We start from the raw sequence: 24988 nt of genomic DNA on the forward strand, positions 1-24988 counted from the left end.
TATCGCCCATTTATTGCAGTTATCACTGCAAGTTGAGATCCATTTACACTTGAAGGCATCATTTCTGTTTTGATCGATGCTGAAACTCAACAAATTTTTTTTATCATTATGATAATGTTCATATAAGTGCTAATCTTGCTCATATTTCCCTTAAGTCCACAGATGATGATCAACTGGATAATTTTTCTACTTTCATGAACTATGGTCGAACCCATAATTTTAATGGTGGACATGGTCGAGGTCGCAGCAAACTTCAATGCCAGCTCTGTAGAAAAATCGGTCATCTGATTGATTGTTGCTGGTATCGGTTTAATAAAACCTTCATCGGTGTCTCTACTCAAGAAAACAAAGGTCGTTCAAACGATCAGTCCCCATCAGCTAATATATGTCGCTACAAGGACTCTCATGAATGTGGATGTGCAAATCAGGTTGTTGTGCTTTCTCCTAGAACTACTGGACGGGGTCGTGGAGCTATTGGTAGTGATATTCGTACCTGGTTTGTTAACTCAGCTGCTACTCACCATGTAACTGCTGATGAGGCTATCGTTTCTGATTGAACAGATTATACTGGTCATGGTAAGTTAATGATTGGGGATGGTAAGTTTCTTTAGATTTCCAAAACTGGTCATTCTACATTACCCACCTCATCTCGTTCTTTGACTTTATCTGATGTGATTCATGTTCCTTCTATAACTAAAAATCTTGTATCGGTTTGAAAGCTAGAGACAACCATGTCTTCTTAGAATTCCATTATCATGATTATATGGTACGCGATGATGGTTCTGGTGTTGTTTTGTTGTGCGGGAAGGAGGTCAATGGCTTATACGAGTTTCAGTCTAGTAATTCGTTGTTTGATGATTCTAGTCCAAAGGTGTTTGTTTCAAAAGGAGTTGGTGTTGATTATAGTATATGGCATGATCGTCATGGTCACCCTTCTCATGTTGTTTTACTTAAATTGAGAAATACATGTAATGATATTAACATCCTTGGTTTAAATAAAACGCCTCTTTCCTTATATGTTGCTTGTCAAATGGGAAAAGGGCATGCACTACCATTTACTAAATCTATAACTATTTATGATCGACCGTTTCAATTGGTTTTCACTGATCTATGGGGTCTTGCACCCATTCCATCCAATGGATTCAAGTACTACATCATGTTTGTTGATGCATACTCTCGCTATACGTGGTTGTATTTGCTCCGAGATAAAGGTCAAGCACTGCACTGTTTTCAATTATTCAAACAACTTGTTCATACACAATTTGGCCCTGATATACTTGTTGTTCAGAGTGATTGGGGCGAGGAGTATCACCCATTCACTCATCTTCTTTCACAGGAGGGTATTCAACATCGTTTTACTTGTCCTCACACTTTCCAGCAAAATGGTGTTGTTGAAAGGAAACACCATCATGTTATTGAAATGGCATTTACTTTATTAGTACATACTTCTTTTCCAATAAAGTTTTGGTCCTATGCTGCTATTATTGTTGTTCACTTGATCAATCGGCTTCCTACAAAAGTCCTCGATGGTTTGTCTCCATTTGAACTTTTGTTTGGAAAGAAACCCTCATATGATCACTTAAGAGTTTTTGGTTGTCGTTGTTTCCTGTATACTCGCCCATTTCAATCTAATAAGCTTGCTTTTAGATATGAACCATGTATTTTTTGGGATATAGTACTCAGCATCATAACAATCAGTGTTTGGAAAAAGGTGGTTTGTTGTATATTTCTCGACATATAATCTTTGATGAATGTATTTTTCCATATGCAGATGATGATATGCGTAGCATTGCGCCCCAGACTCTTTCGAGTTCAAGCAGGTCGTTATTTGTTGTTCTAGGTGTTGATCATCTTAGCAAAGCACCTGTTTCATCTTCCTTTGTGGCTTCTTCATTCACGGGTTCCACCTCACGAGTGAATTCAAGACCTGTAGAAGATCAATCTCATACTAGTCCTACTATATCTGCCCAAAGTCACACTGCTCCTTTGCCTGAAGACATTGTATCTTGTCCACCAGGTGAAGAATCTTATTCCATTGAAGATGAGGGTAATACCACACGTACTAATTTGGTTCATGATCCTTCTGTGGCTCCTAATAAATCCTATGTTATACCTCGGGATATTCAAAATTATCACCCAATGGTGACATGCAGCAAAGTGGGTATTTTTAAACTAAAGGTTCTTCTTTCTGCAACTGAATATACTGATGTTGCCACTAAACCAACTTCATTTTATCAAGCTTTTTAGTCGGTCAAATGGAAGCAAGTTGTACTTGATGAGTATAATGCATTGTTTCGAAACAAATCTTGGACGCTTGAACCACTACCCTCTGGTCGATTTGCTATGGGTTGTAAATGGTTATTTAAAACTAAGCGAAATGTAGATGGAACAGTAGCTTGTTTCAAATCTTGATTAGTAGCTAAGGGGTTTTTACAAACCTCTGGTTGTGATTTTGACAACACTTTCAGTCCAGTGGTAAAAGCTTCTATAATCAACGTGGTTTTTTCTATTGCCACTGCTCATGGATGGCCTCTGCGACATGTGGACATCAACAATGCCTTTTTAAATGGTGACCTTGGTGAAGATGTGTTTATGACTCAACCACCTGGCTTTGAACAATAGGGTGCTACTGGAGAAGTGTTGGTCTGTCATCTGCAGAATGCCTTATATGGTCTAAAGCAAGCTCCTCGAATGTGGTATGGTACATTGCATCGGTTTCTTCTTGATCTATAATTTTAAGAGTCACATGCTGATGCCACTTTGTTTGTCCATTGCATGGATGGAAGTCGTGTGTTCATGCTTGTTTACGTTGATGACATTGTCATCACTGGGGATTCATCTACAGTTATCGAAACGGTTGTTCAGCAGCTAGGTAAAAAGTTCACTTAAGGATCTCAGTTAACTATGTTATTTTTTGGGTATTGAAGTTACAAGGTATAGTGATAGACTTGTTTTAAAACAAAAAAAGTTTATCAAGCAGCTTCTTGAACTATCAAAAATGATAGGAGCTAAGTTTGTTCATACTCCTATGATTTTATCTCCAAAGCTTAAGAAAGATGCAGGGGAATCTCTTAGTGATGGACAACAGTTTCGGAGCATTGTTGGTGCCTTAATGTACCTCAATCACACCCGACTAGACGTTGCATTCAATTTACATCATGTAGCTCAGTACGTGCATAACCCATGCGAAGAACATTGGATAACTGTCAAAAGAATACTCTGTTATTTGGCGGGTACAATCCACTATGGTCTTGTATTTTATGCTAATAGTTCGACAAGTAATCTTGTTGCCTTTGCTGATGATGATTGGGCAAGTAATCCAGATGACCGCAAGTCAATATTAGGCTAGTGTGTATTCCTCGATAATAATCTAGTTTCATGGAGCTCAAAGAAATAAAAAATCGTGGCTCGTTCTACCACAGAAGTATAATATCGAAGTATTATTGACACTGTTGCTGAAGTTGTTTGGATTCAAACATTACTACGAGACATGGGTGAGAAGCAAGTTAAAGTTCCTGTTATATGGAGCGATAACACCAGTGCGGTGGCGATGAGTGTCAACCCTGTATTTCACGCTAAGTCAAAGCATGTAGAACTAGATATGTGTTTTGTGCGGGAAAAAGTAGCAAATAAAGAACTAAGTGTAAACTACGTTTCTGCATCTCATCAACTTGTTGATGGTTTGACAAAACCATTGTCAAAATTTACTTTTACTCTATTTCGTGACAAGGTTCAAGTTGTTAATGAAGAAACCATAGAGAAGTCGGAAGGATGTTGCAGCTATGGAATACCTATAGAAGAGTAGGAAGAATGCTATGGCACGAGTCACCTACGTTGCATGAGTTAGCTGTAGGTTGTTGGTTATTGTTAGCTCTAAATGATGAGTTGTAGGTTGTTAGAGATGGTTCTAGAACTATTTGCATATGTAGAGTGTTATAAATAAGGTGATGATGCATATTTGACAGCAATGAAAGAATTATATTCTTGTTAGATTATTCTTAGTTTGTTATCACCCAATAACTCTTGTAGTCTACCTGAAAACCCTCCAAAGTTTCAGCTATTCCATGTTGGGAAGATATAAAATAGTAGTACAAAACCGTAATATTTATGGTTAAATTTAGACAAACTACTTAGAGTTTTCAATACGAGGATTTAAACTGAAGACATGGTTTTATGCTTACTATGGTTAAATCTATAATACGTACGCAAATATTATTGTCCTCCCCATTGGTCTATTGGGTATTCTAAAATGAACTTTCATTAGTAAAAAAGTAAAGAGAAATAATAGAGGAAATGATTTATAGTGGGAGATGAACATTCACATGCATGGGATGTGTTGTCCAGTAGAAAAAGAGCTTTCTGAAAAAAAATAGGCCCAAAACGGAAAATTCTATGATACATGACCATGTATCGAAATATATTATTAATTTTAAAGGTAAATTTTTTAAATGGTCATTAAATTATATTAAAATACTTCTTTTGAATATTGAGCTTTAAAAGTTACATAATATCTCATTCAATCAATCCCTCAATTATATTACAAAATGAATATCACATCTTTAATTATCATTAAAGAGATAGCTTAACATGTTAAATTAATAAAAAAAATCTCATTCAACCCTCAATTAAAAATTAAAATATTCTGAAATAATAATTCTAAAATATCAATTTTAAAAATCCATATATTAAAAAAATATTTTTTTTAAAATTTTTTTGGAATTATTACTTAAAATTATTGAAAATGTATTTAAAAACAAAATCTTAGTCACAATTGAGGGAGTAAATGAGAATTTTTTTATTAATTTAATATGTCATATTAGCCCTTAACTTTAGTCGAGTGTCAATACATTTTTTTAACGAAATCTAAAATTTAATATTTATTTTATAATTTTTAAAAAGTTGAAAGTCTAAAAAGATCATTTTATTATATTTCAATAACGATTTATAAATTTATACTTGTACATATCAGTGTACAATGTAGACTCATCCGACCCACAACTATATGATTATATTAATCTTTATTAAATATAATCACAGTTGATATACGAATAAAATATATTCAAAATCTTCCAACAAAATAGGCATATCAGAGACAAATACAAGGTAGGATTATAGGGACAATATAAGAAACAGACAAAAACCATTTATTATTCTACCCTTTTGTAATCACTAAAAGGACAAATGTGAATGAAATTGGAAGAGTTATTATCCAAATTCCTCCCTTCCATGTTTTACTTTCGCCTCAATTGCATGTTTTTTTCCTAACATTTTTCTTTTGCTTTTCTAATTTGCCGCTTTCATTTGCCTGTTAAAGTTGATACTTTAATCATGATAACCACCTCCACCACCACTAGCAACGCCACGTTAGTTGGTTTCCACCCATCACGGCGGCTACTATTTATCAATCAATTAATATACGTATCAGAAAGGTAAAGTACTGAAAAAAAAAGTAAACAAAAATCAATAATTAACAACTTCAAACCCCTTAGAACCAGGCTTTTTAACTATTTCAAAATATATCTAAAATAAATAAATAAAGCGATAATGATGGAAAAATAAGAAAAAAAGGGAAGCATGCGAGGGATTGTTCACGAGTCTTTCTTTATGGCGTCATCAACATAGCTTGCATGTGAAAGCTCCTTTATCCATTCAAAGGTTCGATGACGAGACAAAGCTTGCTTTTTCTTCTTTTTATCTTCAATGGCGGCAACATGTGGTGTTGCTTTGTCTTTCTCACTGTTCTTGTTACTTTTGGTGAAGACTACGTTGTTCAGTGGAACTGTTTCAACTGCATTAACAGAACATGTACATCCGCTAAACAATCCCATTCTCTTTTCTAAGAACCCTATGTTCAAATCTTGCTGATTCTTTGCTACTTCTGCGCTGCCATTGTTAAGAACATTCTTGGTGCTCGAACTGCTTTTACTGCTATTACAGCTGCTGTTTCGGCTGACGGAATTTTTATTGCCATTGTTGTTGTTGTTGTTGTCGTTGCTGTTGCTACGTAGTTTCAAGTCTTGGAATTCAAGCTCCGGTGCTCGAACCAAGCCTAATCTGAAAAAATCCCACATCGATGATCTATGGTTTCGGCTGTTTGGTGTTCGGGTTTTGGACAATCTGATTTGTGGCTTGGGGCTCGGATATGTATTGAAGTTGTTTCTGATTTTGATGGCCTTTGGCTTGGGATTGGGACTTTCCATTCTCGCAGCCATTGAATTATTGCTGCTTGTTGTATACTGGCTGCTTCTAGTGCTGCTGCTACTAACACTTGTGAACCTACTTAATGAACCATGGTCCATGGACTCTGACCTCGACAAGCTGATGCTGGTGTTGTGGCTGTCTTGCCGGAACCCATTTATTCCACTGTCCGAGCTGACGGAGTGACGCAGTGGTAGAATTTGGCCTTTGAAGAACACTTCATCAGCTGCACACATCTCTGGTTTTATCGAAAGAGAGCCACCCCATGAACCAAAGTTGAAATCTTCTTTTGTTTGACTCGTTTGAGCCGGTTCACCATCTTCTTCTTGGACCACCTGGTTCTCTTCTTTAATCAAATTGACAGGCAAATCACACAGCGACAACGCTTCTTCTTCTTCCTCAGCTTCCCATTTTTGTTCATCACAATTTTTAATTACAGCACTCTCCATTGCTTTGTAACGCAGTACAACCTGGGATGAAAAAAAGGGTGGAGAAATGGGATTTATATAGAGAAAAAGAAGAAAGTAAATTTTGAATTTCAGAGAGATAGAGAAAGGGGGACAAGTGGAAGAAAAAGAAGTAGAATGTACTGGAAAAGTAGTAATAATAGAGAAACAAGAATGGAAATTTTACAAGTCAGAGCAGGCGAAGCAAACATGGTGGTGGCGGTGTTTTAATGTTTTGGAGTTGAAACAGAGGGGGGGACTATGAGGCCGGCCATTAGCCAAACCGAGGGGGGGGGGGCCTTAGATTTTATGCTTGAGTGGGGGTAAACCTAGAAGACAATCTGGCATGTAAACTTTATAGAAAATGTTAAAAAGTTGATTTATAATGATGACTAATCTCTAGGATTCCATTTAGTGAATCGAGTTCTTTTGGGTAGATTCACAATTTTAAAACTCCTTGAAATGACAAATGCTTTATTGAGATCGAGGGAGCTTTGAATTCGAAAGAGAGAATGTCATTCATTAGGTGTCTGATTTATGCCTTCGATGAGGAATGACTTGGATTGGGATGTAAGAGATTTTAAATTTATGGTCCACAACCAAAATTGTCTTAATTTGAGGATGTAAAGGCCAGAGTTGGCATTGATTATAAACCTCATTAATGTTGTGCCATATCTTTACAGTGATGTTTGAAAATTGAAAAGATTCTGCATGGAGTGCTTTTCTGAGACTCTTTTTGCATCAGTCTGCCGAGTTCAGTATTCCCATTAACACATCATTAATCGTCTTATATTATTTCATTTATCTTAAGATATTTTTTTACTATATTAAAGCGATTATAATATAATATATGTTCTAGATATTTTTAATATTTGATAATAAACACTTAAAGATTTTTGTTGTCATCGTTTGTGCTCGAATCTAAAATTTTTAAAATTAACAATTATTCTTTTAATCACTAAATTAATTTGATCCATGATCGCCAGATATTTTAAATTTATTTAAAATTTGATATACATTAATACTTTCAACATAATTTAATTAAAACATTAACTCTTAATAAAAATAAATAAAAACAAAACATTAACTGTACTGTATTGTTAGTTAATCCAAAACGATCAACGATGAATTCAGAACAATTTAAGGAGCCAATAGACTTCAAACAATTGGGCTCAATCTGTTCAAGAGTCCGTAATTGTGGACCAAGTCTCCCGTCATGGCAACACGTGGTAGGCAAAATTGGACCTACGTGCCATGTGATTTTCTAAACACGTATGCATTTCAAACAGTCCGCCGTGACTGTATCACTGCCCCCCCCCCTCCTCTTTCTCCGAACCGATACCCTCGTCTAGGGTACTCAAACTCTTGCAAGAAATACCATCAAGATAAATTCCTCAAATTTCGATTCAAAATATCTTTTAAAAAAGATGAAATAAAAACGTTGGTTGAAAATGTCCTTTTTATCTGTATTACTCCTTAACCGGAAAATTCCCTGTTTCTCAATTCAATCAAATCACTATAGCTACACTTTATGGTCTCTATTGTTGCATCCGAATTCCAGAACTCAGTGGTTCAGCTCAGGAGCTGGCTCCGCCACTCGGACTGAGTTCCCTGGCGAGAATGCGTACGGTATCTTAGGAGTTGCCGAGACCACTTCGTTCGCTGAAATCAAAGCTTCATTTCGTAAGCTGGCAAAACAAACACACCCTGACCTTGCTGAGTCGAAGAACGATTCATCAGAGTCTTCGAAAAATTTTGTCCGGATCCTCGCTGCTTATGAGGTGTTGTTGCGATTAGTACTCTCCCAAATTCAGTCCAATACTTTTGTTATGAATGTGTTTTTATCTTTTATTGATTTCGATTACTAGCTAAATTTGAAATATGAAAATTGGTAGCAATTTAATTGATAATAAATCGAACATATTCAATTCAATTTTATGAAATTTTGCTAAAAATGATTGCAGCTACGCTAATTGGTACCTTTTGAATCCCGTTTTAGTGTTGGAAAATGGAAATAGATAACATTAGAATCGTCTTTTGGTAGATTTAGGTTACATTGAATCATTCTTTTGTCAAAACAAAACATTGGAATTACTTTCAAATGTAATCCATTTTAAGAATTTAGAGAAAGAAGAGTTAAGGTACAGCTGGGAGATTGATTGTATCCTACTAATTGTATTATGGTAATGGACGTGCTTTATATTCTCTTATGGATGCATTTATAATAAATGGCATTCTAATGCAAGAGTGTTATCGATTTATGCTTTTATAATACAGACCATTCTGATGCATGAGTGTTATCAATATCGGGTTGCAGATTCTGAGAAGAGGGCGCATTATGACAGCTATCTTCTATCTCAAAGAATGGTTGTGCATAAACATTCTAGACAAGGTTCAACGTTGCCCCATATGACTATTAATAAGCAGATGGAAGTTGTTGAATGGTTAAAGTGGTATAGATTAACTATAAATGATATCGTGTCTCAAAGGAAAACAGTGGTCGGAACTGGCTATTTTGATGTTCTTGAAGCAGATTTTTATTCTGCGATACAAACAGCATATTATGGTCCTGTAATTGAATCCATTGATCTTCTTCCTGATCGATTTGAAGCAGAAGAAAGGTCTGTGTATGAAACTACGGAGGTACTGCACTTGGTTTCAGGGCGTGATCTTTTTGGGATGGTTTGCCTGGTGGATAGGGTTCCTGAGTTATCTTTTGCCTATAATGAGAAATTGACTTCTTCTATGTCTTCAGCTTCAATCATGTCTCGGTCTACCCAAAATTCTAGAATCTGCATGAATGACAAGCATGACATCCATGGTGGAAATTCTCAGATTCGAGTAACAGATATAAAAAACCATGCATCTGATGCATATAGGGATTTGGAGTTACATGTGTCTGGAAGGGTGGTAGCTGTTGCCACCAGAATCCCTCCTAAAAGCTGTTTTGGTGAAACACAAAATGAGGATGTTGAAGACCTCATCCAAGTTTTTCTTACTTCAGATGATGATTCTATGCCTTTCAGTCAAGGATTGGATTGTAAAGTTAGATCCCGAGTTTTGTTGGGAAAAATAACTGGACTTGGAACCAGCCCAGAAGAGGGATCATGTTTTGTTTACAATAGCAATGGTTCAAAAACCCATGTGATAATGAAACATAGGACATTGCTGGTTTGTAATTATGTTCTTCTTAAATCCTATGCCATTTTGCTCCTATCCTTTTTATAGATGCATAGCTTTGGCTTTTAGTATATTTAGACAATCTTTGCTGGCCTAATTTTTTTCTCTTTCTTATTTTCTTAAGTAATTTTGTTCATAGAAAGTGCTGCATGTACTATATAATTGATGGATCTGCATAATCATTTACGTATCAATTCCCTTTTGATTTGCTTTTCTTTTCCAGGTGAAGCATATGCACTGGTATCGAGTGGGAGAGGAAGTTTCTGTTTGTGAGTGTAGATGTAGTAGAGCTTGGTTACCATCTAGCAAGTAAGCTTCTTCTTTCCTTTTCTCTTTTTAATTGTAAAATAATGTTTAAAACCAATGCCTGGTTTTGACTATTCTCACATTAGCATTCCTTTTTTGTAGCTAAATGCAATTGTTATCATTTAGAAAGCCAGGGTGACTATAATAGTATTTTTTTTTATTCAGTAGATTGGATGTTTCATAATTTAGAATAAATCCGGTAGATTTCATTTATTGATTTTTACACTACTATTCTCTTTAGAGAAAATCGCCTCAGTGACCAAAAAAAAGTTATAATATACGATTTTAACCAACTTTTTTTGGATTTGCCAAAATGACCAACAAAATCGCAACGCGAAATAAAAATCGCAACGCGATCCCCAGAATCGCAAATCAGTTTCCAGAATCGCAACGCGATTCTTGAAAATCGCGATGCGATAGTACAAATTCGCATTGCGATTTTCCATAATCGCAACGCGAATATGAAAATCGCAACGCGAACACATAAATCGCAACGCGTATCCGTAAATCGCAACGTGTATCCGTAAATCGCAACGCGTATGGGTAAATCGCAATGCGTATCCGTATATCGCAACGCGTATCCGTAAATCGCAACGCGTATCCGTAAACCGCAACGTGTATCCGTAAATCGCAACGCGTATCCGTAAATCGCAATGCGTATCCGTAAATCGCAACGCGTATCCGTAAATCGCAACGATAATCCGTAAATCGCAACGCGTATCCGTAAATCGCAACGATAATCCGTAAATCGCAACGAGAATCTGTAAATCGCAACGATAATCCGTAAATCGCAACGAGAATCTGTAAATCACAACACTGAAATTTTGGGTATATAACACTGAAATCATAAACTAAATCCCTAAATCGCAACTCATTCCATCTCCATCTATCACTCTCTCCGGCGACATCCGTTCCTATATCCAACGACATCCTTCCCCATCCGGCAACAGGTCTTAGTTTCGCATCTCGTTTGTTTAGTTACAACCATGAAATCATCTAATGTTGATCATGTTTGGATAGATTTGTGTTTTGGAGGGTCATGGGATAATGTTAATGGTGTTTTACAATATATGCCTTTACCCATAAATCTTCAACTAAAATTGTCTTTACAAAAGTTAACTTATGAAACTCTAATGCTACGTGTTTCAAATAAATTGAATTTAGAGCCCCTAAGTGGATTTAGGCTATCTTATCAGAGAAATGGTAAAGTTTATTTGTTAACCGACAATGAAGATGTTGAACGATTCATTGCTTACATTAGTGTTTCACAAGATGATGTTACATTGTATGTTGTTGAACCTAGAAGTAGTATTGTTGGGTCAGTAGCGGGTAGTAATCAACTAAGTTTTTCTCAAAACCCACAACCTTTCTCTAATCCAAATCCCAATCAACTTTCAGCACCAAATTCCGGTTTTCGTATTGACCAGTTAGACGATGATGAGCCAACAGAAAAAATTGTGAGTACTAGTCAGTATTCGAAATTTGGTCTTGGTCAATATCCGGACTTTGATATTGGTCAATACACGGATTTTGATGATGTTTCAGAAGAAGAAACAGACCATGCGTGTAATGATATTGATATTGGTCAATACCCGAATTTTGATGATGAACAGCCGTTGCCGAAGAATGTAATGTTGATGATAATGAGGAGGAAGTTACGACTGTGAATGAACATGTTGAACATCCATTCTGTAATTCATATAATCCTGAAGAAGAAAAAGAAGAAGAAAAAGTCCCCGAAGAAAAGAAAATGCCACGGGCGTATAACTGGAATATGCCAGAATTACTTCAGATACCGGAAGAAGAGTTGATAAAGAAAGCAGTTGATTGTTACACAAAAGTTATTCGTATCAAGAAAGATGATTGTTTTGATACAAAGGAAGACTTGAAGATAGCTTTATATACGAAATGTGTGGAAGATGGCTATCAACTAAAAGTTAACAAATCAAGCAAAGATCGTTTCGAAACAAGGTGTATGATTGACAAAACTGTACGTGGCGTATGATTGCAAAGAGAATAAAAGATTGCAAATGTTTCAAGTTAGGACTTTTATTGATAACATACATGTTCAAGAACCCAAGTTTTTCCTCACCATAGACAGGCAAACAAAAAGGTGTTGGGTGGTTTTCTGGCTGAGTTAATGTTTTTGAATGGCAGGGTATATCGGGGACATGAAATTATGACTGACATGAATGCTCGGTTCAAGATTAGTATATCATATTCTCAAGCTTGGAGAGCCAAATGTTATGCCTTGGAATTGTTGAGGGGGTCGCCAGAAGCATCGTTTGCCCAACTGCCGGCTTATTGTCACAATTTAAAGCTGAAAAATCCTGGGTCGGTAACTCATATCAAAACAGATAGAGATGGACGCTTTGAGTTGCTGTTTATCGCCATTGGTGCTACGGTTAGTAAATCAATATAATTTTGTTGACTCATTTTTGTTAGTTACATGCATTTCACATTTAAATGATTATATTTCTTGTGTATATTATTTTGTAGATTCGTTCGTTTATTACTTGCATGCGCCCAGTTATTATAGTTGACGGAGCACATTTGAAAGGTCGATACCTTGGAGTAAACTTATTAGCAGTAGCCATGGATGCTAACAATGGGATATTGCCAATAGCTTACGGGTTGGCAAATCTGAAACCTCTGATTCATGGACATGGTTTATGGGGCATCTTAGGGATTGCATAGGTCCTATTAGCAATCTGACAATCATATCCGATAGGGCAAACTCAATTGACAACGCTGTTAGAAGGTGTTTCCCAGATGCTTTTCATGGACTTTGTGGTGTTCATTTGTATAGAATCTAAAATCAAGGTCTGCTGGTATAAAAAAGCACAAATGGACATACTGGAAGGCTGTAAAAGCTTATCGGGAAGTGGATTTCAATAAGCATATAAATTGTTTAAGACGTGTTTTGCCTCAGTGTGCTCAAACACTAGAAGATGTCGGGTTTGAAAGATGGTCAAGAGTACATCAACTTGGAGCAAGATATGGTTTCATGACGTCTAATAGTGCAGAATCAATCAACGCTCTAAGTCGTCATTCCCGGAAATTACCCATTACTATGTTAATGGAGTTTTTTCGAGCCTCTATTCAACAGTGGTACTACAAGAAAAGAAACCATGCAGGTATTATTTCTTTGAATTCGTAACTTATCATATTTATATATTTTACTAAGTATTGTTTATTTAAATTTACAGGAACATTGGAACATCGTGTTACACCATGGACTGAAAAAAAGATAACGAAACGTGTTGTGAAGTCAACGTCATGGAGAGTTGAACCATGTTCAAACACTTTGTTTCAAGTACTGGATAATAACTTAAATGGGCTAGTCGATCTAAATGCAAAGACGTGTAGTTGTATGAAATGGCAAACATCTGGTTATCCGTGTGGCCATGTTATAAAAGTTGCTCTTCATTTAAACCAAGATGATTCAAGCGCATACGCTATGGATTGCTACACTACAGAAGTTTATCGACAGACTTATGCCGAGATTGTCTACCCTATTCCACATCCTTCTGAGTGGGACATACCAGATGACTTACAAACAGTTTTGCCACCAGCCATGGACAGAAGGCTACCTGGCCGACCAAAAAGTCACGATCGTATACCGTCTAAGGGTGAAGAGAAGAAGAGATCGACATGTAGTCGGTGCAAGGAAAGTGGTCATACAAGGTTGACATGTGGATCACCAGTGCCATCAAAATCATCTTTTCCTCTACCAAAATATGGATCCTCATCAAATCCAAAGCTCATATGGTGTGAACTTTGTATTATGTAAACGTTGTTATTCAGTTGTATTATGTAAACGTTTTAACATTTAACATTTTATGTGTATTATGTAAACGTTGCCATCAAAGCTCATATGCAAACGTTGTATTATGTGGATTTTATGTGTGAACTTTTAACATTTTCAGTTGAATTAATGACTCAGGCCAACCATTTTGACTTAACCAACTCTTGTTATTCAGTTGTTATCACTATTAGGCATGCATTTGACTATCGCAACACGGAAAATACAATCGCAACGCGAAATGAAAATCCCAACATGAAAATCGCAATGCGGAAATGAAAATCGCAACGAGAGAATCGCAATGCGAAATGAAAATCGCAATGCGAAATGAAATCGCAACGAGAGAATCGCAATGCGAAATGAAAATCGCAATGCGAAATGAAAATCGCAACGAGAGAATCGCAATGCGAAATGAAAATCGCAATGCGAAATTAAAATCGCAATACGAAATGAAAATCGCAATGCGAAATGAAAATCGCAATGCGAAATGAAAATCGCAACGAAAGAATCGCAATGCGAAATGAAAATCGCAATGCGAAATGAAAATCGCAACGAGATAATCGCAATGCGAAATTATAAACGCATTGCGATTTTCATTTCCGCATTGCGATTTTCATTTCGCATTGCGATTCTCTCGTTGCGATTTTCATTTCGCATTGCGATTTTCATTTCGCATTGCGATAGTCATTTTTGCCTTCAACATAATGCAGATTGAAATCAACAAAATCAACCATTACATTTCAATCAATTAAACAAGCACAAATAAGAATTATGTTCGCATCAATTACACAAATCAACTTTTACAAATCATCTTTTACAAATCAATTAAACAATCAAAATTGAATCAACTTTTACAAATCATTAAACAATCAAAAACAATCAATTAACTATTGAATCAACTTTTGCAGCTCGACATCATTTTCACGCAGTTCACTTCTGAGATTAACCTGCAGAAACCAAACATTTGTTCAAACACACTTTCTACGCAAATTATTGAATTCTAATTACTTAACCAAACATTTTCATTTATAAGTATATAAACTTACCAATTGTTTATGGACATTTTTATAACGCGGATGCAGGTAGGCAGCGTCTCGTATATATCGATTTAGCCATATAATGCCGAAACCACAAGCCTACTGCAGCTTTATCTCTATCGGTGGGAGGTAGATACTTGATGCTTCCCGTCGTCAAACGCTCCAACGCCAAGCATACGAGAGGACCACAATCTCCTCTGGCTCCGCTCGTTTGTTGTGGCGCGGTCTCGTCTCTAATAACTGTAATATTGAGCTTCTTTGGCTTCTTGTTTCCAGAACGAGTCCAATAATTGATCGCATCCAAGAATTTAGCCAAATGAGAGCTCCATCCCTTAATAACATCTCTTAAATCAGCCAATGATATGTAATTTATCATGCTGTCATACACTATTGTCTTAAGGGATGGGAGCTGAAGCTCGACGAAATCCAATGTTTACGTTCCAAACAGGGATAAACACCTGCAATCATAAGTAATAATTCATTCATTTGCGCACTTATTTCATAAAACCTTTAAACTCAATCTAAAATAAATACTAACCTTATCGACCTCCCACCATGCAGGATAAAGTTTAGCTTGTCCATTGCCCAAATCAAATGATTCATCTCGTGCATTCTTCAAGTGAACGGCGTGAAAAGACGTCGGCATTATTGTATATCGTATATTTTATTTTTCTTAAGTTTTCTTATTATTAGAAGACGTGTCACCCACGCATCGATATGCTGTTTTACAAAAAAGACATATATTAGTGACTTACATAAATTTAAAAAAAAAATTAATCAAATTGAAATATAAGAAAATATAAGACTTACCCCCCATCGAAATAGCCATTGTCTTCGACCCCTAATAATACGCCCCACCAAGGCCGTTCAAGCAACAAAAGATATCATCGGTGAGCTTGCATATGTCAGTGAAACACCCCTTGCTCCGCTCATGTAGATAAAAATCAACTGCGGTCTTAGCCCAAAGGGTGTTATCCAAAATTGTGTCCGTAGTTGTTCCCTCTCCTCTTCAGATACCGGTATGGTACTGGCCGGTAACTCATACGAGAGCCAACTCTCATCCATCATGTCCGGAACCGGTGGGGGTTTCTCAATACTTCGATATATTACCCCATGTGAATCGGGCTCTGGAATGGTGGGAGGGACCTCTTCAACGATGACAGTTGCCTCTTGAACGGTGGGAGGGGACTCTCGAGGAATGATATGGGGGCCTCTTCAACGATAGGAGTGGACTCTTGAGGGATGACAGGCGAGTCGGGCTTCTTCTTGCGGTGTCTTCGCACTATTGGGGTGTACGGAGACTTAATAGCACGTGCACGCTGTCTGATGCGTGAACTCCGTCGTGCAAGCATAACCCGACGTAAAGCATCCACTCTATCGGGCCGCTAAATAATTAAATACAAAATCAGTAAATAAACAGACATGATATTTAAACAGTGAAAACAAAGACAAATATGTTTCAAACTGCATTGTATTCACCCAAGTCATTATTCTATCATAGTTCACAAAATGCATCAGATAACAAAGAAAAATATGTTTCAAACTAATACCCTGAAGTTAGTATTTGTCTTTGATTTGTCTATTGGTTGAAGTAATGCAATCCATTCAAGTTTCAATTTGCAGAAGAAGAATAGTTTACTTTCGCAACACGAAACTTAAAATCGCAACGCGAAACCAAAATCGCAACGCGAAATGAAAATCGCAACGACAGAATCGCAACGCGAAATGAAAATCGCAACGAAAGAATCGCAACGCGAAATGAAAATCGCAATGCGATTTTGGTTTCGCGTTGCGATCTTGTCGTTGCGATTTTGGTTTCGCGTTGCGATTCTGTCGTTGCGATTTTCATTTCGCGTTGCGATTTTGGTTTCGCGTTGCGATTTTAAGTTTCGTGTTGCGAAAGTAAACTATAAATTCTTCTGCAAATTGAAACTTGAATGGATAAATTTACTTTCAACCAAAAGACAAAACAAAGACAAATACTATTTCACAGTGTTAAAGAATACACAGTTTAGCAGAATTGGCAGCAACCGAACAAATTTACTTTCAACCAAAAGACAAAACAAAGACAAATACTATTTCACAGTGTTAAAGAATACACAGTTTAGCAGAATTGGCAGCAACCGAACAAATTTACTTTCAACCAAAAGACAAAACAAAGACAAATATATTTCACAGTGTTAAAGAATACACAGTTTAGCAGAATTGGCAGCAACCGAACAAATTTACTTTCAACCAAAAGACAAAACAAGACAAATACTATTTCACAGTGTTAAAGAATACACAGTTTAGCAGAATTGGCAGCAACCGAATAAATTTACTAAGCAATCTAAGTGAAATGGCTAATCTAAGTGAAATTACGAGTAAATTTATCATTAAGTTAAATATGGAAAATCTTAAACTTACCTCGTTGCGTAGAGTATGAACCTCATTCTGCAACGATACTATCATCTCACGTAGAGCGGCAACCTCACCACGTAAAGTTGACACCTCCACACGCCATGCACCATCGTTATCGCGTAGAGTACCGATCTCCTCACGCAAGGCATTGACCTCATCACGTAACTCCCTTGACTCATCCCGTTGAGGTGGAGGTGGAGAACAGGGAGATAGGAGTCGTGGCATCTTTGCCGGTCGCCTATCATGAGGTGATGGTGGAGAAGAGGCTCGATGATGTGACGGGATAGGTGATGGCTCTCGTTCTAGAGGTGTATAGTCGTCACGATCGGGTGATGGCTCTAGGTGAGGTGATGGCTCTCGAATTGGAGGAAGTGGATGCTGCTCATCATCCGTGCCATCAAAAAACTCTGACTAGCTTGCCACCAATCAGTGGCAAGCTCTTCCTCCGTGGGTGACAGTCTTTGTAATGGAATGTTGGCCTCCTAAAATATAAAAACTCAAACAAAGTTAAACGTCTACTATTAATAACTTGTTTATATATTATATGAAAGTATTTGTGTTAACTTACATTATTTATTGTGGCATATGGTATTAAGTCTTCCCAATCCAACAGAGTTTTCCTCTTCCAGGAAATAGCCCTGGGAATATCATTTGACGTTTTTATTGCATATGTACGCATGCTGGGGAAAGCCTCGAATATCCAAATCTACAAACAATATAATAACAAAATTAGTAATTGTTAAATAATTAATTATAATTTTAGAAACATTATATAGAAATTCTTACCTTAAAGGCCCAAACAAAGCCTGACAAAGTGTATTTGGACCCATCGCCCCGCAAACTTTTGCGGTCATCAAAGGCAGACGACAACTTAGTCCAGGTAGCTTTCCATATATACGAACCCCACGGAAACATTCCATGCATTCAGGTCCTCTACCAATATTATTAGCTCCCGATGAATAGGTTGTCTGGCCTCTCTGCCTAAAAAGCCGGCATACACAAGTAGTAGAAGGCATACTCGGACAACATCGACGTCTTCCATCCGAGTGAAACCAGCTTTCTTATTAAATAATTTCTTCAGGTCGTCGACATGTAGGTTCGGCTTCTCCATTGACTCATCCGGAAAAACCCGGGATAACCATGATGGGCGGGCGATATGACGAGTGTACCGGCCTACATCATCGTGTCCGAATCGTAGACCAGTGATTAAGCAGAACTCCTTCCGCCCAAAGCAAGTATACGCTGGTGGAAAATGAAACCATATCTCTTCCTCACCACGTTGTATACTGTCGGGTAGATTTGATGTCATGGTCTGAAGCCACAAATGGGTCAAATTAGCATCTCCACCCGGATGCTGTACTCTCAGCCATGGCCCGAAGCAGGTTTCCTCAAACAATTGTCTTTGAGCAGGTGAAAGCTTCTTTGCAATTGTAGTGGCCAGGCTGACTTTATTTCTCAAGGTCAATTGAGCCGAAAAAAATTTCTACAAAAACAATAAACATACCAAGTTAGATATACCAAAAACTACACTGTGAAGATATACCAAAAACAATAAACATAAAAAGTAGTAGTTTATTCTTGAAACTAAAATTTGCAACACTGTTTTGTCTTTTGGTTGAAATGAAAATCGCAACGAGAGAATCGCAACGCGAGATGACAATCGCAACGAGAGAATCGCAACGCGAAATGAAAATCGCAACGAGAGAATCGCAACGCGAAATGAAAATCGCAATGCGATTTTGGTTTCGCGTTGCGATTCTCTCGTTGCGATTTCCATTTCGCGTTGCGATTCTCTCGTTGCGACAGTCATCTCTCGTTGCGATTTTCATTTATCTCGTTGCGACTCTTCTGCAAATTGAAACTTGAATGGATTGCATTACTTCAACCAAAAGACAGAACAAAGACAAAGACAAATACTAACTTGAAAATCGCAACGAGAGAATAGCAACGCGAAATGAAAATCGCAACGACAGAATCGTAACGCGAAATGAAATCTAAGTGAAATGGTTAATCTATTATTGAAATGACCAGTAAACTTATCATCAGTTTCAATATGAGAAACCTACAATAATGCAAACATTTCAAAATAAAAATAATTAAAAAAACTAACCCTCGGAGGTTGATTTCCATTTCTGAATATTGTGAGGGATTTCTGACCGTGAATGGTTGTGAGGGATTTCGCCGGAGATGGGGACGGAAATCTTCGGAGATGGGGACGGATTTCTTCGCCGTAGAGAGTGAGAGATGGAGATGGGACTGAGTTGTGATTTTAGGTTTTAGGTTATGAGTTGCGATTACGGGATTTTGTCTTAATATTCTTTTTGTAATTTGAAAATAAAATACGCGTAGCGATTATAATGGCGCTTTAAATATCGCGTTGCGATTTACGGATACGCGTTGCGATTTTATGTATTATCGTTGCGATTTACGGATACGCGTTGCGATATACGGATACGCATTGCGATTTACCCATACGCGTTGCGATTTACGGATACACGTTGCGATTTACGGATACGCGTTGCGATTTATGTGTTCGCGTTGCGATTTTCATATTCGCGTTGCGATTTTTGGAAAATCGCAATGCGAATTTGTACTATCGCATCGCGATTTTCAAGAATCGCGTTGCGATTTTGGAAACTGATTTGCGATTCTGGAAACTGATTTGCGATTCTGGGGATCGCGTTGCGATTTTTATTTCGCGTTGCGATTTTGTTGGTCATTTTGGCAAATCCAAAAAAAGTTGGTTAAAATCGTATATTATAACTTTTTTTTGGTCACTGAGGCGATTTTCTCTTCTCTTTATCTTATCTTATCTGTATCTTTCTTTTTGATTGTGTTTTACTAAAGAGGTTAAGGTCGGTGATCTGTAGTAGATGTGTTTATATCGAGGGAGATTATGTGATTCTGCAACATATTTGAAAAAAAATGAACTCCAACTTGTGTCATCATGCTTCCTATGCCCCTTACAAAACCATCTTAATATGTGGTTGACTTTTAAGGCTGGTCTTCTATTATTTCTCGAATATTTCATTTCATTTTATTTTCAAATCTGTCTAATTCTATCTAACTTTCAGCTGCAATTCATTTTCCCATTGTAGCTTTATTAGGGATCTAGGTTGAGCTATCACTTTGTTTTCTATTTAGGTCTGAGGTTTGATCTTGTTACGTGATACTTCTACTTTTTGTTGTTTTGAAAGCTCCATTTTTGTGAATTACAAATGCATTTTCAGGTTTTGAGGCACGCATGTTGATTAGATGTGCAAACTCTAAAGTCTGGTTAGATTATAATATTTTGTCATTTGGCAACAGATTTTGGTTATTTGAACCTCGTTGTGGAATGCATGACATTGGTGGTTGGTACATTGAAACCTTTGGCCGAGATAAGAAAGGCAGGACAGTCCCATCCCAAAGATACTGGGATGGGGTTGATGCAACTGAACAATTTGATGTGTAAGTACGCTGTGCACACACATTATTTTGTCACTTCCCTCAGGCTTATACGTGAAAAAAATGAACTAAATAACTGGATGGTCTAATTATTAACTATGATGGGACCAGAATATTTTTTATTGATTAGATGAAGCTGTAGTATTTTGAATTATACAAGAACTTCAAAATCCAGCAGTGGCCTAAATTGCTTGCAAAATTAATTTTAACTGTATCTGTCCAAAATGAATTTTCAAATCTGTAGAAGATTAGGGTATCATTTCTTTTGTTAATCTCTTTATCATTTCTTTATCCTTTAATATTGTCAGCCAGTTCTTTTGCTGTACTGATCATAAACCAGTAGAAACTGTCTCAACCTTGATTTTCCGTTCTCAAATCTCAATTTAATGAAGATGCCAGCATGATCAAGGCTGGTTCTGTTTGTGCTAGTATACACGAGTCTTCATCCCAAATCTTCCTCGAGATCCTGATGATAAAACAGCCCGGTTGTTGCTTTGATACGAAACTATATAGTAAGTTCATTCTCTGAATTAAGTTTTGAAGTATCTTACTTTGTTATTAAACTGTTCCAGGAGACTCCATCCAGCTATGTATTTGCTTGCCCTTGCATATAGGACACTAGATATCGAAGATGCAAAAATAAGGAAGCAAACAATTTGGAAAGTTGTTGGAGGAAAACTATTTAGAATCCTCAGTTTGTACAAGAAGCTTGTTTAGGATAATTACCTCCTTGGGATTGCGAGTATGCATTATCCTTGGTTCAAATTTCTTGGTGAAAAATGGTCAAGGGGTTGCAATTTATATTTGGCATTCAATTTTTCCGACCATAGTGAAACGTCATGCAAGTACTGGGAAAATGAAGATATCGGAAGTTCTCATTTGGATGTACGAAGAAAATGATTCCATTGTGTGCCATTTATGTATCTTATTCAGATAATTAGAATGATCTGTGTCTACTATTCAGACCTGTTCGCTCTACTTCATTGTCAGCACTTGAATATGCCATAAAAGGTAAAAAAAAAACTTCAAAATCTTTCAGACCAGTAGGACTTGTGAGGTATCACCATGATATTCCTTGAATCCTCATTCCAAATGCTGATATCTGAAAGAGAAGAAATTGCTCATACTCATTGTGCTTCGCCTGCTAGTTTTGATCAGATGGTAGCAAAAGGGAGCTGATGGCATATTAAAATGTCGAGGAATATAATCTCCTATGCAGCTCTATCTCTGGTTTATTTTCCTATGCTACCGGTTTAGAGATTAATGTGGCTAATTCTGCTTAGCCATTAAATATAATCTCTCTTATATAGTGCGTGCATGTGTATAGGTATGCTATAGATTTGGATTCTGCTTCTTTCTTGTTTCTTTGCACTTTCTTCATTTCTTGAAATAATAGGAGAAAATCTTGGCATTTGCAACGTTTATAGTTACTATACTTGGATTCTGCATCTTTTTTGGGGATCTGCCATTGATTTTACTAGCTGAGGTAAACTCCTCAAAATCAAATCACAACCTTTTTACCTGCGTATTTCGTGTTATATACCTTGGTAAATCGTGGCCTGCACAAGAACCCAACTTCTCCAAGCAATCAGCAGCTGCATTATTTCCCTTGTGCGCATGTTTAACAGGAGCATCCCATTGTCTTACAAGGAGCTCCTTAACACTACTCGCCAAAGAGCCATCGGGACAGTCACCTTCGTCCCCATGCAGTTGTACAACCTGCAGGCTGTCGGTTTCCAAAATACAGGAAAATTTTATCACTACTTTTTAATATACCAAGGTAACTGTTGATGAAAAAATATGAATAAATTATACTCTTTTATTATTTCAGTGCTTAAAGTAATTTTTGTTTATTTGTTATATTTTTAACTGTATTATTTCGTTAAGGCCATAAAAAAATTATTGTCAGATATGTTGCGCTTATAATTTTTTTAAAAAAAATTTTAAAAAAAATTAAAATTATATTTATTAAAAAAATTTAATTTTTTCTAAAGTTTCAGGAAAAACTTAAATTCTTAAATTTTTTTATTTTAATTCTTACCGTAGACGCTTGCCATCAATCAACTGGTCGAAACTCCAATGTCGAGGATCAGTTAAAACCCTAAAGATGCGGACCGGCCGAAACAATAAACCTTTGCATCATCAATCCTGCATGAAAGTAAGCAAGCAAGCACGAAAATTTACTGCTTAGCATAACCTCAAACCCACAACAACCTCACCCCCACGAGTCACGACATTGAATTTATCATTTTACAGGACTCTTTGAGATTATTATTGATTAGGGTTTAGAGATTGAATATTTGAGATTTCAGTGATTTAAGATTTGAAGTTTAAGAATTTGAAAAATTACCAGGTTTAAGGTGACAATAAAGGTAGTGATCAGTCAGAAGGTGGGTAACGATAGATGGGTGATCGTTCTGCGATAAAGATGGTGACCGAAAATTATCAATAGTGACAATAAAAAAGATTAGAATTAACAATTTTAGTCCTAAACTATTGACTAATCAGGGGCGTTATTTTATATCCAAAGACGGTTTTCAAGTTTTTTTTTTTTAAAAAACATCAATGGGATGAAGACTTTGGTGACAACATCTCGATTAAAAATAAAGGTGAACTTGAGGAAGGTAGTTTATTCTTTGAACTGGAATCTTATTCTCCAAGTTTCAAGAGTGTTTGGCTTTCTTGATCGGTTTATACATTGGATTTCAGAATGTTCACTCATTTTAAATTTCCTATGTCCTAAATGGTGGCCTTATGGGGTACATATATGGGCAAAAAGATTTAGATAGGGATCCTTTGTCCCCTATAATTCATTCATGATTGGGATGAATATTCTCTTAGGGAATGTTAAACATGGTGGAAAATGGGCGATTTTACCGAAATATCAACCTGACAATAATAATTACATGTCAAACACTTTTTCTCCTAATTTTTGACAAGGCACAGATCACCATCCACACCTTTTGTCCGAGCTGACACCACATAAGGGAAGGCTCAAATCATCATCCATGCCTTAGAATTTTAAAAAAATATTTTTTAAAAAATTAAAAAAATAAAACTATTGGGACTAATATCATAATTTAAGATATATTAGTTTCATGAGTTGAAAAACTTAATGGGGTTAGCTTATATAGGCATATTGAAGTGTTTATGTTATGTTTCTTGACAATGTGGGATAAAAGTTCAAATGTGTATTTCTTGAAAATATGTTTAGGTTATGTTTCGATGAGTTGCCTTATATCGTTTTCATTACAATTTTTTTCAATTATATACATATAAATATAATAAGAAGTTGATAAATTATTATTTGTTCAATTTTTAAGTTACCTTAAATCAACCCAAAAAATAAAAGTGAAAAAACAATTGGGGTATGATCTCTTCTTTCAAATGTAAAACATGAACAAATTATCATCAAGATGTTTTCATGCTAACATGAACAAAGATCTACACCTGCTCTCCCTATTACCATCTCTGTATTAGCTAAAAAGATTTGATACTTTCAAATAGATAATATATGAAATAACACTCAAAAGTCGACCTTAACAATTGAAAGAGGTAAACAGGATTTCTGTAGTATGTAAATTGAAAAATATAGAAATAGAAATTAATAGTGGCATAAATGCTACTGAATATCAGTAGAAGTCACCATTAGCATCTTTCATTTAGTCATTTTCAATAAAAAATTAAATCCTTTTTCTTCTGGATGGAAGAATCCAGCAGTTTGTAGTCTTCTTTTCTTTACAAACTGTTATACAAATTAATATAGCATTTCAGGACATTTTTTTATGTTCATGCAAATCCTGCCAGTTGCCTTAAGTTAGACGGTTAGCTCCCTTTTCTCAATTTTTCCCCCAAAAAAGGATATTGCATTGCAAGGTACATATAATATTCAAGCATGTAAATACTTAATCCGTAAAAGGAAGTTCACATTCTAATACTTCAGTAAGGGCTAAAGACAGAAAAATAACATATTTAAGTCTACAAACTAGCACTTGAAATACATTATAAAATATAGCACTTGGTTACTATCAATCCTACATTAAAAATATAAATATTCAAATGAATCTTCTAGCACACAAGGCAAAAATGGGCAAGGCCTAATTTCTTTTTAAATGTTAAATGCCTCTAAATTAGAATCAACCCAACTCTTAATAGGCGAGGAGACATTT

The 24988-nt window shown here is 36.3% G+C and overlaps 3 protein-coding genes across 3 annotated transcripts; 2 read left to right on the forward strand and 1 right to left on the reverse strand.

Moving 5' to 3' along the window:
* Positions 1-5588: 5588 nt before the first annotated feature.
* LOC120216507 (myb-like protein H) lies at positions 5589-6647 on the reverse strand. Its single transcript, XM_039213905.1, has one exon. It carries the CDS (start codon positions 6645-6647, stop codon positions 5589-5591), a length of 1059 nt encoding a protein of 352 aa, XP_039069836.1.
* A 1213-nt stretch (positions 6648-7860) lies between these two features.
* On the forward strand, positions 7861-8617 carry LOC120216509 (chaperone protein dnaJ 50-like). The gene is made up of 3 exons (XM_039213906.1): positions 7861-7997; positions 8206-8425; positions 8609-8617. The coding sequence occupies exons 1-3, from the start codon at positions 7861-7863 to the stop codon at positions 8615-8617; spliced, it is 366 nt and encodes a 121-aa protein (XP_039069837.1).
* A 298-nt stretch (positions 8618-8915) lies between these two features.
* On the forward strand, positions 8916-21927 carry LOC120216471. Its single transcript, XM_039213890.1, has 4 exons — positions 8916-9815; positions 10048-10133; positions 20682-20822; positions 21392-21927. The coding sequence occupies exons 1-4, from the start codon at positions 8931-8933 to the stop codon at positions 21534-21536; spliced, it is 1257 nt and encodes a 418-aa protein (XP_039069821.1). The 5' UTR covers positions 8916-8930; the 3' UTR covers positions 21537-21927.
* The last annotated feature ends 3061 nt before the right edge of the window (positions 21928-24988 follow it).

Source organism: Hibiscus syriacus, unplaced genomic scaffold, assembly GCF_006381635.1.
Source record: "Hibiscus syriacus cultivar Baekdansim isolate YM2019G1 unplaced genomic scaffold, ASM638163v2 tig00110160_pilon, whole genome shotgun sequence".
NCBI lineage: Eukaryota > Viridiplantae > Streptophyta > Magnoliopsida > Malvales > Malvaceae > Hibiscus > Hibiscus syriacus.